At 41.8% G+C, this 14,332-nt stretch overlaps 1 protein-coding gene and 1 pseudogene across 2 annotated transcripts in view; both read right to left on the bottom strand.

Moving 5' to 3' along the window:
* Positions 1 to 14,332, bottom strand: part of FRAS1 (Fraser extracellular matrix complex subunit 1) — a 458,507-nt gene that overhangs the window by 55,539 nt on the left and 388,636 nt on the right. Inside the window, exons 49-55 of one of the 2 annotated variants that reach the window (XM_032632915.1) lie at positions 13,936 to 14,076; positions 12,077 to 12,304; positions 8,857 to 8,970; positions 6,992 to 7,142; positions 5,487 to 5,646; positions 3,238 to 3,406; positions 279 to 525 (exon numbers count right to left, since the gene is read on the bottom strand). In XM_032632915.1, coding sequence (XP_032488806.1) covers positions 279 to 525; positions 3,238 to 3,406; positions 5,487 to 5,646; positions 6,992 to 7,142; positions 8,857 to 8,970; positions 12,077 to 12,304; positions 13,936 to 14,076 — 1,210 coding nt within the window. Of the gene's footprint in view, positions 1 to 278; positions 526 to 3,237; positions 3,407 to 5,486; positions 5,647 to 6,991; positions 7,143 to 8,856; positions 8,971 to 12,076; positions 12,305 to 13,935; positions 14,077 to 14,332 lie in introns of those variants that run through there. The other variant, XM_032632916.1, reaches the window with a different exon arrangement.
* LOC116754350 lies at positions 9,457 to 10,174 on the bottom strand (annotated as a pseudogene).

Here is a 14,332-nt window from a genome sequence, read left to right as displayed (position 1 = left end):
GTTCATGAGTCATTTGCAAAGCCAAATATAACTCGTCTTTTGGTCCCATTTAAGAATGAATGGGAGCACTAACAACCTGGACTGAGATGAGAAGCCTTCTGATAGTACTCACTGTAGGTAGGATAGTTATTAGGATTTCTGGAGATTTAAATGAGTTAATACACATGAAGTACTTCCAGGTATGAGTTAATATGGAACCTGAGCACATGGCACATAAAAGACACTCAATAAATGTTAGCTATTATTATAGCTTCTTGTCACCTTTGGCACCAACAGACCTTTTCTTTCAATAGGTGCAAATAGAAAGCCAGCGCTCTCGTTGACCCGGTAGGTCTTCTTATCAAACTCTAATGTGGGCTCGTCCTCAGTGTCATTGATAATGACCTTCGCCTGGGTGAACTCCCCCAGTAGGGCATATGCTGGCATGCTGAGCTCCACAGTGAAACTCTCGATGTTCTCAAACACGTCGTCATCGTTGATGACGATGGTGCAGGACTTGGTGTCCTCTCGCTCATCAAATTGCACCTGTCACAAAGGAAACAACAAGGAGTTAAGCTGTGCCTCAGATTTCCCTGCTCCACACTCCCCAAGAGCATCACGGGAAGAGAGGACCCAAGTCCAGTGGGCAAAGCACTGAATGAAATAGCTGGTTCTTCTAGCCCCTACTTCCTGCTGTATCACCTCTTCCCATTCTTCCTCCGTACGCTGGGGCTGATTTACTGTATAGGGACGTGGAGGGCAAAGATGTCTCCCACCACGTGGTGACTGTAGAAAAACATATAGATAACTCTTTGTATTCTGTCTTATTAACTCACTTGGGATAGCACGAGTCATTTGATTACTCAGTTCCCCTTCTATTTGTGGCAAGTTTAACTGGAAAGATCTTTGAGCCTGGAGTGTGCAGTTCTGGCCTCAAGTCCTGGTTCTGTTACTTCCAAGCTAGGTTAGGCTATGAAACTTTACAAACATCAGATTCCTCATCGGTTAAATAACAATAATATACCTATTTCACATACTTACTGGCAGGACTAGATGAGACCACGTATAATGAAGGCACTCAGTATATTTTAAAGCATGAAACAAATACAAGATATTATTTATTATCATCACCATATTACTTGTATAGTCAAAACTGACATAGAATCTCAGTGTACTGAATAACGGAGTTTGAATTCAGAGAAAGTTACATTGTGAACAAGCCAGACTGAATTTTAACTTTACCATTAAATCTTTTGCCATTAAGATGTGCTAGACCCATAATGTGAATTAACTTAGCCTGGTATAAAATAGAGAAATTAATTTATATGCATACAATTGTGAACTTATATGGATTTATTCTGGTTTTACTTTGTCTTCAAAAAAAGATGAGGACAAAACCTTCAAATGGAACCAGAGCTATGGATCAGTCTGAAACTGAGTGGACAGGCAATGGACCTGGACTGCACTTTGTGTAACTGAGATAGCTAAAATGTGTAAAAATTAGTCCTAAACCTCTAGGGCCACACAAACCTGAAAACCATGTAATTTTCATCAACAGAAAATTACTATTCCACATGTAATCAACTAATCAAATTAAGTTTTATTATGCTCCACATTTTAAAATGCTTCCAACTAAATGAAACATTCATAGGTCTCTGTTTAGGTCTAGAACACACTGCCTTTTGTCTCTCCCTAAAAACCACAAGTATGTGCTCTTTTTTATATTTTGCTAAAAGACTCCTTAGCTTAGCTGATCTATTCCAATTCCTCATTTAAATTTGACATAAATTAGGAGTTTGGGATTAAAGTATACACACTACTATATATAAAATAGATAACCAACAAGGACCTACTGTATAGCACAGGGAACTATACTCAATATCTTGTTATATATATATCTTATATATATATCTTATAACTCTACTCAATACTCAATCTGAAAAAGAATATATATATATATATATATATATATATATATATATATATCACTTTGCTGTACACCTGAAACTAACACAACATTGTAAATCAGCTGCATTTCAATAAAAGTTTAAAAAAATACATTTGACATGAGGCTTTAGCTTAGTCCAGCTGAAATGCCTCAAAGAGAGAGTCCACTCCTCTTTACAGAGATTTATTATGCCATAAGAGTAATGAAACTACTTCGAAAAAACATTTAATAAATACCTAATAAGTACCATGTATTGTGTAGTACTTAAATCTGACACATACAGGGCATCCTGCCCTAAAGGAGTTTACTATTTATACAGTAGGTCCTTTCTCTTTTGCTTTCACTCTCTCTTTTTTCTCTTTCATTCACACCCTGGTGCTAATTACCACTGCTGTAACATAGAGATGTGCAAACGTGTGTGTGTGTGTGTGTGTGTGTGTGTGTGTGTGTGTGTGTGTGTGTGTGTCTACCACAGAACTCCTCTCTGCACTCTCCTACCAACCCATAAAGCTGTCAACTTATTGTCTCTAAGGCAACTCACACTCAACATGTCCAAAGCAGAGCCAGGACCACACCCTCACCAGACCTGTTCCTCCTTGGTGTCCCCCCCAGCCAGGGACATCATCATTCATCTCTCCCTTCTGTCTCACTATCTAATCCACTGCTGAATCTTGTCAATTCTTACTGGTCTGTTGAATCCACCCACTTGTCTCCACCTTCACTTTATTTATTTATTTTTTTACTGAAGGATAGTTGATTTACAACGTTGTGTTAGTTTCAGGTGTACAGCAAAGTGATCCAGTTATATGTACATATATATCTATTTTTTCAGATTCCTTTCCCTTATAGGTTATTACAAAATATTGATTATAGTTTCTTGTGCTATACAGTAGGTCCTTGTTGATAATCTAATTTATATATAATGTGTATAGGCTCCCATCATCTCTCACGGATCCTGTTCCAAGAACTCCCCAACTAGTCTTCAGGTAAAGGGCGGTAGAGAGGAAGGGTTAGGATACCAAAGGCTGAGTGTACAACATGGTGCCTTGGAGACTTTTCTTGATCGTGAAGCAAAATGTAAAGACTGAGAAGCTGGACAGCAGTTAAAACTGCAGTGGAGATTAGACAGACTGTGAAGAAGAAGGCACTGTGGGAAGGCAACATAGAACAGTGACTTGAGGAAGGGTGCTGATGGGCAGAGAGCTGGTGTAAAGAAGCGGGGACGTGCCACAGTTGCCGACAGCCACGTCTCAGCCCTGGCTGCAGCCCGCTGGCAATTCAGGAGTCAGAGGCCCCCCACACCCACCTACCTGGCCGGCATACTCCACGTAGTCCTGCTGTCCAGGCTGGGAGCTGACCCTGGAGCTGGAGCTGGCGGTGCCTTGCTCTGTGCGACACAGGACAATGGCGTACTGGTTTAGGTTCCCAGTCCTCTGCACCGTGATGCTGACTGACCCCGCTTTCTCACTGACATTGTAGCTGGAAGCACACAAAAAGGCAATCTCTGAAATTCTGAAAGGGCTGTGAAGGATCTACATGCTTAATGCCTGTCTCTTCTGGTTGGTTACTGGTGTCAGACAGTTCCGAGAAGAGGCAGTTTGGTTCCTTTAAGAAGTCAGGTTGTAAGTTGAGGGAATGCGTTCACCTGGGACAGTCACAGAATCAGGTGACCAAGGAAGCTGTGGATGCAGAATGATATCTGCCCCGTTTTCAGAGAGAGCTGAAAGATGGTCAGCACATAAGAGCTATGCACTCCATATTTCAGAACACAAAGAAATAATTTCTCCCAAGTGTGGTAGAGTGATTAGAATAGGTCAGTGAGTTCCTGCGGAAGAAAGCTGCTTGGAAGCCAATTAATGACTTGGTTCAGGTGGGGAGTGACTGGGCCAGATCTCCAGGAAGTGTTTAAAGGAGCCAGGACAGTGCCAGAGGTAAGAAAATGAGAACTGGGCCAAGGTGAGAAAAGTGTCTAGGCAAATGGAGCTTTATGACAATGGGGGAGTGAGAAGGTGCTATAGGCTGAAAGTGTCCCCCTCCAAATTCATATGTTGAAACCCTAATCCCATCTGTGACAATATTAGAGATGGGGCCTTTGGAGGGTGATTATGTCATTAGGGTGGAGCCCTCATGAATGGGATTAGTGCCCTTATAAAAGAGAGCTCCATCTTCCTTCTGCCATGTGAGGTTACAGCAAGAACTCAACTCTCTATGGATCACGAAGCAGGCCCTCACTGGACACTGAATCTGCTGGCATCCCAATCTTGGACTTCTTAGCCTCTAGAACTGTGAGAAATAACTTATTATTATAATTATTGAAAAAAGCCACAAGCAAGTGAGGCCTGAGCTGGGCTTTGTTTTTCATCACTGAGTATGGCTATTGGACTTTGGCTTGGGTCTTACTGCTGTGAGGCTTGCAGGCAAAGTGCCTCTGAGAGGATAGTCTTCATTGCCAGCTTGGGGACCCTCCGTATTGTTTAGTCCACTAAACATTAGAGGGTTGTCCAGAAAACATCATCAGTTTTATTTGATGTATTTAATTTTGAAGGAGTTACAAGTAAGAGGTAAATAACAGCAAAGTGTTTTAGATATATATATATATATATATATATATATATATATGTGTATGTGTGTATATATATATATATATATATATATATATATATATATATATAGATTCTAATTTTCCACTAATTCTCCAAGTGTGTGTAATAGTAGAATAGCCTACCTCTGGGGCGCTTAAAATCAAGTTTGCATGTTTTCCTCCCAAGTCCCAATTTTCATTTAAATTATCATGAGGTTGGTTTCTTAGAATAGTGAGTCTCAAATGTAGATTTAAAGAATTATTTCCCCCACAAAAATTATAATCCTTGTTATAATCTAATCTATAAACTCAGCACCGTGCTTTACCAATTGGTGACTGACTTTCTGTTTGCCTCTTAACTCCCCAGCAGACTACAAAATCATCTTGAAGAGCTGTCTATATTAAGCTATGAATCCTTCCCTAAAGATATACGATTCTGTGAACACCAAAAGAGCTAGGGGGAGAATGGGAGCTTGAGAACAGGGAGAATGTAGACAGAAGGCAAAGACTTTGTTACTGCGGGCCAGTGATTATTTTTCTGAATGCTTATTGTTTTCCCTATCAGTTCTGCTGGATTATCTTTTAAACTTGAAGACAGAAGGACAAATACTTTCAGGAGAAGAAGTAAAGCACAAGGCTTAAGGTCACTGGACTTAAATCCTGGTTTTACTGCTTTTTAGTTACGTGATTTCGGATAAGTTACTTAACCTATTTCTGTCTCTGTTGCTTTGTTGTTGTGGAGGCAACAATAGTACTCATAACTGCAAGTATTAAACAAGATGACATACGTCAAGTACCTGTTACAGTGCCTTGTACATACAGTATTCAAGAAATATTTGGTGTAACTATGATTTTTATTCTTGTTATCACCCCACCATCATCATCGGATGATTAGAGCTGACCCACAGGGTGTTTCATCCTTACTTCCTCTGCTTTCCTGATTCATTTCTCAAGAATGAACACCAATCACGCTTGTACCTGTTATATTTAAAGCTGATGAGGGACCACTGGATATGGAAGATATTGTCGCTGACCACATTGGGTTTACTGTCTCTCACCAGAAACTGAAAACTATCCATCATCTCATGGATCTTCTCCTCATGCAACACATAACGAATCAACCCCAGGTTCACATCCTCTGTGAGAAAAAAGACACTGAATTAACCCGGGGATGTAAAGACAGCCTCACAGATTCCTACTGACACACCCAGTTTTATTCTTCTAATGGGTTATAGACAAAACTTATTGTCCCAAGAACAAAAAGGGATAGTAAGTAGTGTTAAAAATAAATGTTTCTGCCAGATTTTAAAATAAGATCCTGTATAACAAAAGACCCATCTTTATGTATAGAAGTACCCTTATGCTGTTGTAAAATGAGAATCCCAGGGTTTTGGCAAAAAAGCACTTTAATAAATGTCTATGGAACGTGAAATGCAAATCTTAGAGCCAACAGAGAAGTCTTTGAGCTCGTCTGCTGTGCATATATGCTCATACCCACCCCTACTTCCTTCAAAATAAACGTTCTTTGGAAGGTATGTGCTACCAAGAAAAGCTGGGGTTGGATTAAAACAGCCCACACACAAGGCACAGATAAAATGTGGCTAGGAGAGAACAAAAGATTGAGGACAGGGAGAAAAAGGAAATATGGCACATAAATTGTAAGATGCAGTTGTACAACGACTGATCCCAATCAGGTGCATCCTCAAAAGAAGTCTAGAAGGGCTTCCCTGGTGGTGCAGTGGTTGGGAGTCTGCCTGCCGATGCAGGGAACATGGGTTCATGCCCTGGTCTGGGAAGATCCCACATGCCGCGGAGCGCCTGGGCCTGTGAGCCATGGCCTCTGAGCCTGCGCGTCCGGAGCCTGTGCTCCGCAATGGGAGAGGGCACAACAGTGAGAGGCCCGTGTACCGCAAAAAAAAAAAAAAAAAAAAAAAAAAAAAGAAGTCTAGAAGACTGTGAAAAGCTTATAAGCAACTACAATACAAAATGGTCTCCTTGATGTGATTCCAAACAGGAAACTATTTCTGTTGAGCAATCTACCCATGTTGATTTTTTTTCTTTGCTGAAGACTTAAAAAAAAATCTATAACGCTTAGAGATAAAAAGTAAACCACAAAGGGTCACAGATCTTTCATAAAGTCTGGTGGTTATTTCTGTTTTGAAAGAAAACCCAGGAGTATCACGTGATCCTTTCCAGAAAACTTGGCCAAACCTAAAGCAATTTGGGAGCTGAGGAAGCCTGGTAAAGATAAAATTTTTCTTTCTTCCTTTTTTTTTTTTTGCCATTAATTCAGAGTAACAGGGAAAAAAAATCAGGAGAAGTAAAATTCCAAAGTTGGACGGTTAGACACTGAAAGATCTATTTGTTTGTAAATAGGTTACTTGGGGGTAAGTAGCTGGCAGTAGTTGTGGGAAAGATCAGGGAAGTAAGGAGAGTGGTGTCAGAAGAGACCTCTCCCACCTCTCAGTTCTAAGAGTGCCCACCCTGTGTGAAAGTAGCAGCAGCTCTTCCAGGCTGCAGCTTATTCTCCATGTGGCCATGCTCAGGGCCTGTGGTTATCTCGTAGACAAGCTGCAGGTCTTCTGTGTCTGGGTCCATGGTCAGCAGTTCCTTCTTGGTGATCAAGTTGGTTGCCTGGAATAGAAAACCAGTACATTTAATTCCTGAGATGGGAATAAAGCAGGAACAAGACCCTCTGACTCAGATTTAATTCAGCTCAACAATGATTTACTAAGTGCATTTCTTGCCTGGTAAACTTTGTCGGGATTGAAGAGGTTATGAGGATAGAAACCATCCCAGCCTCTGCCCTTGATGTTCACACTTTATTGGGAAAGAAAGGCTTATGAGCAAGGTAACTGTGGCAAGAGCTGTAATGGGATATATGAAAAGAGTGCTACACACTTTTGGGGAGGAGCGATTACGGAAATCCATCTGGATTACGGAAAAGGGGCTTTGAGGTGGTGGGATTTGAGTGTGGCCTTGAAAGAAGGTTGGAACTTTGAAAGAATGATACAATACAGGGAAGATGGCCATTTTATACCTTATAGAAGTTGATTACAATGCTTGCAATTGAGTAAGATAAATATATGATATCCCAATATGGCCCAAATATACTGGCTAAATTTTGATTCACTCATTTATTCACCCAACAAATATTTAGTAAGAGCAAAGGTTTGAGAGAAAAAAAGGGGTGGTCAACAGTATTGTTACTAGACCTAGTAAAATAAGGGCATGTAAGTGACCTTTGGATTTGGTGAAATTGGTGACTTCGGTCATTGGTAAATTTGATAAGAGTCACGGCAGTAGGGTAAGAGTTGAAGGTAGAAGACCAGTTGGAGAGTGCCAAGAAGAGAACAGGATGGTTCTGAGTATTGAGAAAAACAGCAAACAGGGCATAAGCGGAATCTGTACTAATTTTGTTTCATATATTTAAAAATTCTCAATGAGTTCAGTGGAAAGCTATAGCCTTACTGCTACATATACAACCAACAAATCAGCAACATGGAGATGAGAAAATCCACATCCTAGAGGGAATACCACACACAAAAGTCTTTCCAATCTGAACTGAAGAACTGTGTGTGTTTGGGTGGGGATGGGGATTTAATGCTTGACAGGTTACCAGGTGAGAATTATGACATGTCTTAAAATGACCAAACTGAGAGTTAGGAAAAGGAGAAAAAAATTTAAATTTCTAGAATTCCTCTGAGGATACTTACCTACAAAAAAACTCACTTCCTTCTCATCTGTGGTATATTCCAGATGTTTCTCAAAATCCACCCTTCCCTTCTTCTAATTAACAAACTTTTAACTGAGCACCTAGCCACCCAGCTAGACACTCCCATGCAACAGATAGGGCCATAGGGCCAATTTCTTGTCAAAAGAATATGAGTGCAATGATGTGTTTAATTTCTGCACCACTTGCTTAAAATGAAGTTCCTTGCCCTCTACTTTTCTGTTTTCCTCTTCCCATGGGCTGGAATACTGATGAACAGCTGAAGAGTTTTGGCTACGCTCTCAGTAGCAACAACCCAGTGATGGCAGAAGAATAAGATAGAAGGAATATGCGTCTCTGAATGGTCATGTGGAGCCTTAGCCTCCCCACTTCTGTACTTTATGTGAGAAAAAAGACTTCTATCTTGTTTGAGCTACTATATTTTGGGGTCATTTTGTAAGAATATCTTAAACTGTAATACAATTCGAACCAAACTCAAGGAGCTCAGCAATCTTAACAAATCAGCTCACTTAGGGAGGGATAAACATGAGTTGAACAAGAGTTCTGTTCATATTGTCATGAATAGGATCGAGCCCAAGTCAGTTAATGTGTCCGCGGCAGGTGGAAAGGCCTTACCTTGCCATCCATGTACTCCAGCCACTGGAGCCCCAGGTTGGTAACAATTCTAGGGGTGCCATCATCTACTGGGAGGATGTCTACCCAGAACTGCTGAGGTGCTGCTGTCATGATCTGTGGTGAAAGCAACAAAGGAAACTTATTCACACATACCTGAAATACGTCAGTTCTAGGACCTACAAAGGCTGGGACTCCTGAAATCTGTTGACACTTCAAAATGGGCAACTGAGCAAATTTCCATTGCTTATCACCACTTGGCATGAGGCTTCAGGGAGAATGTTGATGGATAAAGTAGAAACAATATAAGAACTCTTGCTGGAATTTCACCTGCTATGGAAGTTGGTTTTCACACACCTATGCCTTCTTTAGTTGAGTTTAATACTGCCCTGAGGTGAAACAATAAACAAAATATTTCCCTTTTGATAACTTGTTAAAATTTTCATGATTTTTTCCCACCATGTTGAAATTTTTTATTTTGCTGAAATGTACAAACAGAATATAACAGTCCACATTCTATGCTTTCCAAACATTTAACCACTGATGATTTCCGTAAGATGCTGTTGTTTTTCACAGTTCAGATGTCTGATCGTCTGTGAAAGCCCAACATGCCTTCCTTTCTACCCACCAGATTAGTCTTTTTCAGAAGCCTTGCCGTATGTTTTCTTTGTTTGCCTCTCCATGTTGCTGCTTCATGTGAAAGAGTTCATTTTCTAATTGTACAACAGTCCTTTCAATCTCATAATTCTTACTGACCAGGGATACCCAAGTTGACTCCATTTCTCTTCATTTAGATCCAGCTGCGAGTTGCATGTTCTTTCGCTGCCAGTTGAAGTCTTGAATATGTTTCCTTAACTTCTGGAGCTCTTTCTGTGCATGTTCAATCATATGAACTAGATTTTCATTTATACACTTTCCAGGCATTGCATCCATGCTGTGACATTAGTTCCAGATTCTCAGTTCGAACCGCTTGATGCTCTAACTGGGCCATTGAATTGTTTATGCATTCTTGCAAAGCAGTAATGTCATTTTTCTGACCCGAGGAAGGGGCTGGAAGTTCATATCGTTCCATACTGAGCAATTCAATTGGTTTTCGAGCAGCCAATCTTTCAAATTCATTTCTCATTATGTTGGTTTCAAGAGTGGAATAATCCGGGTCTCTCAGGCGGCTCAGGTACTTCTTGGTAGGTCGGTATCTGCGTGTTTCCTCCTCCACCAATGCCGCAGCCGCTTCCCGCACACCAGGCGCTTCATAACCTCGGTCAAAATATGTCAGCGCATCCACCACAACCCCTCCGGCCACCAAACCCGTACTCGCCATTCTCACGTTCGCCGGAGTTTTCCGACTCTGCGCCGGCTCAGGTTCACTTAAATACTCCTGCGCCTGACGCTAACGTAATGACGTCACCTGCGCATCAGCTTTGGCGCCCGCTAAGTTAATTCTGAAGGCACGCTTGCTAGAAATTGCCCGACCATTTTGTTTTGGTCGGACTTCTCATGATTTTCATAATCAAAATGTTAATGTCAAAGTCTCCAGGTAGGATTCTGCCAGATGTGAAAAGATGTTTCATGGGAAGAGATTTCCTTTTGTTTTTCTTTCCTTTTTTTTGAGAGAGAGCTGTCTACATGGGGAAAGGGGGCAGAAGAAATCAAGAATAAAAGTGTTTGTGGGAATAATACAAAGAAATTTCGGTTTATAACTTCATTCTCACACAGATACACACATATACATTCAAACATACATGGGGAGTCTGATCCAGCACCTCCCTGTTTCTGAGCAGATACAGCAAGCTGGCATACAGGACAGCAAGATGCTGGTGTTTCAATCTTCTACAACCCTCCTTCTAGATAATTTCCATTTTCAAAATGACACGGTCCCTCTGGAGATCTGCTGTGACCTTTTATGTTTATCATAGAGGTGACCCTCTTGCTGATTAATTCCGAAATCTTTTTTCTCTTCTGAAAATCAAACTAACTGGGGAGCAGTTACGGTTTGGGAGAGGGAAAATGAACGTGATGACCTGCCAGGTGGAGAGGCAGTGCAGGTGCTGAAATGGCAGGGAAATCCCAGGAGCCATCCCACTGACACCTTGGCCAACTGAGAATGATCGTCTCACAGGCTGTTTGTTTCTAAAGCATGCCAGAGGATCTTTCTGTCAGGAAAAGAATCATTCATCATCAAAGTAGGGGAAAAAAACCTCTGCAGGCCTAAGAAGTTGACCCCTTGGTTATCCTGGAAATAAACAGCAGGGTGTGATAACATGCTCACTAAAATGCTTCTGCTGAGTCAGATAGCTGTGTGACATGCAGGGGTATCCATGAGTCCACCTTTCTCCAGAGTTGCAGTTATTCCCAGGGGAGGGTTATGATACTGCAAGAAATCTTCTAAAAATGAGTTAAAATGGTGGGGAAGGTAGTGGGAGGGGGCTCTTAGTTTCCTGAACATCTGAATGTTAGAGGGAAGCAATTCTCCTAAGGAAGAAAAGCTTAACAGCTTCATGACCTCAAAAGAAAATCATCTTCACCTGTTTCACAAGCTGGTCCTAAAATGGTAACAATGATGATGATTACAGCCACAGTTTATCAGATATTTCCTATGTCTCCTGTGTGAGGTACTGGGCTACATGCTCCATGTGTATCAGGAGGGTAGATATCATCCCCATTTTACGGCCAGGGAAGCTGAGGCTTAGAAAGGTTAAATGACTTACAAAGACACTCAATTAGTAAGTGACAGAGGTAGAATTTAAATCAGTGTCTTTTGGACGCAAAAGCCGTACTCTTGACTGTAATTCTTCATGAGATAGAGAAACTCTGGCTGGCTCGGGAGACAATTTGGAAACATGTGATATTATTGAAAAACCAGATGAAAGAAAAATGAAAGGAATAAAGGGTGAGTGAAAAGGAAGAGGAGAAATAATAGCGGTGATAATAACAATAACTATCATTTATTTGAGCACTCACTCTTTGCCAACAGTGTTAAGCACTTTATGTGGATTACCTCCGTTGATCCTTAGGCTAATTGAAGCTGGTGATCGTTCCTGTGCCCATTTTACAGATGAAAAGCTGAGGCTTAGAGAAGGTAAGTAATTTGCCCAAGGCCCAATTAGTATGTGACAGAACCAAAACTCAATGTTATCCTTGGTCTAAAAAGGCCATGTTCTGCCTCCAGACAGCTTCTGGCATGCTTTGCTGTGCCTCCCTCTCCACTGTCTTCGCCCCTCACCTCTTTTCCTCCTTCCTCAATAATAAAGAAGGGATTCGTCCCGTCAGCAACGGTGAAGGTGAACCAGTCTTTGAGGGAGTTGCTGCCGTCATGGCTGTAGCGGACCCGGTTCTGATAGACGTCCTCCATGGTGAAGGTGGAGGTGTGCTGGAAGGGCTGCCCGTTGGTGGTTCGCTCAATGGTGCCATGACGCGGGGGCTGCACGATCATGAATGTGACAGACTCGGCCTGTCAGGGAGGCAAAAGGCAAGAGAAGAAGGGAATTCTGTAACAGAAGCCAGAGGTGTGAGTGATGGCCACAGGCGGTCAAGGGCAGCCAAACCTAAAGACATTTATAAAACAAAGATTGCATTTTCTTTATAGATACCAAAAATCAAGCTAAGGAGAGAAATTATATTGGTTTCTATAATCGAACTTATATTCTGGTGCCTTCTGTTTTCAGATGACATTTAAATTTGCCCATTAAGGGTTATAGGGGAAAACCTGAATTTTTAACCTTTCGGATGATTAAGAACTAGACCTTTTAAAATTACTCATTTCCTTTCCATTCACCCTCCCCCCAACCCACATACACTTTTCCGAAACTCTTATATATAGCATCTCATATGCAGCAGAACAGAAGCAAATTTCCCATTTCCAACGGCTGCTTCCAGGGTGACATGCAGAAGGAAAATTAAAGAGGTAGAAAACCCTGCTCAGGACTCTCCAGTGATTTCCCACCAACTTGGAATAAAATACAGAGGCCTGACCTGGGCCAGGAAGGCCCTCTGTGACCCGGTCCCACGGTTCTTCTCTGGCCTCATCCTTCTGTCCCGTTTGTTCACTGGGGTCCAGACTCTTGGCTGTTGTGTCGCAACTCAAATGTTCCAAGCACGCTTGACTACAGGGCCTTTGCCCTCCTGATTCCTCTGCCTGGAAAGGGCTTCTCCCAGGAAACTGCATACCCTGCTCTTTCTCTTCCTATCTCTGCTCAAATATCAGCCCCTCAGAGACATGTTCCTTGACCACTCTGCTTGAAATAGCATCCCCATCAATCACTATTGCTTTTGTCTCTTTATTTTTATTCCTAGCACTTATCATATCTGACATGATAGTCTATGTTCTTTCATTCTTTATTGTCTGTCCCCCTAACCAAAGGTTGTAAACTCCCTAAGGCTGGAACTTTGATCTGTTTTATTCACAGTGCTGTCTTTAGCATCTAGAGCAGACCCTGGAACTTAGCGGGTAATAAATATTTGCTGAAAGAATGGATAAAGAAATGAATGCATGCTGGCACGGGGGTGGGCATACATAGGACTAATTAATAAGTGCGTGGTACTCTTAATGGAAGCTAAATCATATCAGCATGTTAGATACTTTAATTAGAAAGCATTAGGAGAGGGAGAGTTTAGTCTCTACATGCCCTATTTGACTGTGTAAAGCCTGGTTCTTTGAGAATGCTCAAATTGCAATAATTAGCTGTCACCCAGTGAAGTCTCAGTAAAGGAGGTAAAAGTGTACAGGTGAAGGAATTCCTTGTTCACTAACAGGGAGTAATAAAAACACTACGTGAAATGTCATCTACCTAATTTTCTGTGGATCATAAGAAAAATCAGCATGTTAAAATGATTGTTGCACATAATCATAGGAAAGAATAAATGTATTTAGGGTTTCAGAAAGGGTTGAAAAACAACTTGATTTCAAATGTATTTAGTTCCTCTTCTCCAGCAGGCCATGGTATGTTCTGGTTTTTAATCCTTCGAGGATGCTTGCACCACACTCACCATCCCACCCCACCCTCAGGATGCACTGTCGCAAAGCAGTAGGTACCACTAGATCAGCCTCTCATTTGTCCGGACAACCCAGGGGAGGACTCTTACCTCTGTGTCTGCATCTACCGCCTTGAGCTCAAACTCTGTGACGGTCTTCCTCACACCTTCCTGTACCCGCATCCCCAAGTTCTGTACAACGGGCAGTGAGTCATCCACAGGGCGAAGAGTAATGTGGAAAGTCTGAGTCACCTATATGGCAGAAAAGTGCAGGTGGGTCACCTGTCCCCAGCACCCACCCGAGGAGAAGGTAGGCACTCTCTGCATTCCCTTTCACACCATTCCTGGCATGACTGACCAACTAGGAACCCAGAAGTGAGTTCTCTCTGGCAAGATAAGAGTTCTCTTCGCCTCTGTCCTGGGCTGAGGGCAGAGGGGAATGAAGTTCTCACAGCACCAGTGGCTCAGCACCCTCCAATCAAAGATGATGGCACTGCATCAATACCCA

This window comes from Phocoena sinus, chromosome 5 (assembly GCF_008692025.1).
Source record: "Phocoena sinus isolate mPhoSin1 chromosome 5, mPhoSin1.pri, whole genome shotgun sequence".
Lineage (NCBI taxonomy): Eukaryota > Metazoa > Chordata > Mammalia > Artiodactyla > Phocoenidae > Phocoena > Phocoena sinus.
The sequence above is the reverse complement of the archived record's forward strand: the minus strand, read 5'-3'. Positions and strand labels throughout refer to the sequence as shown.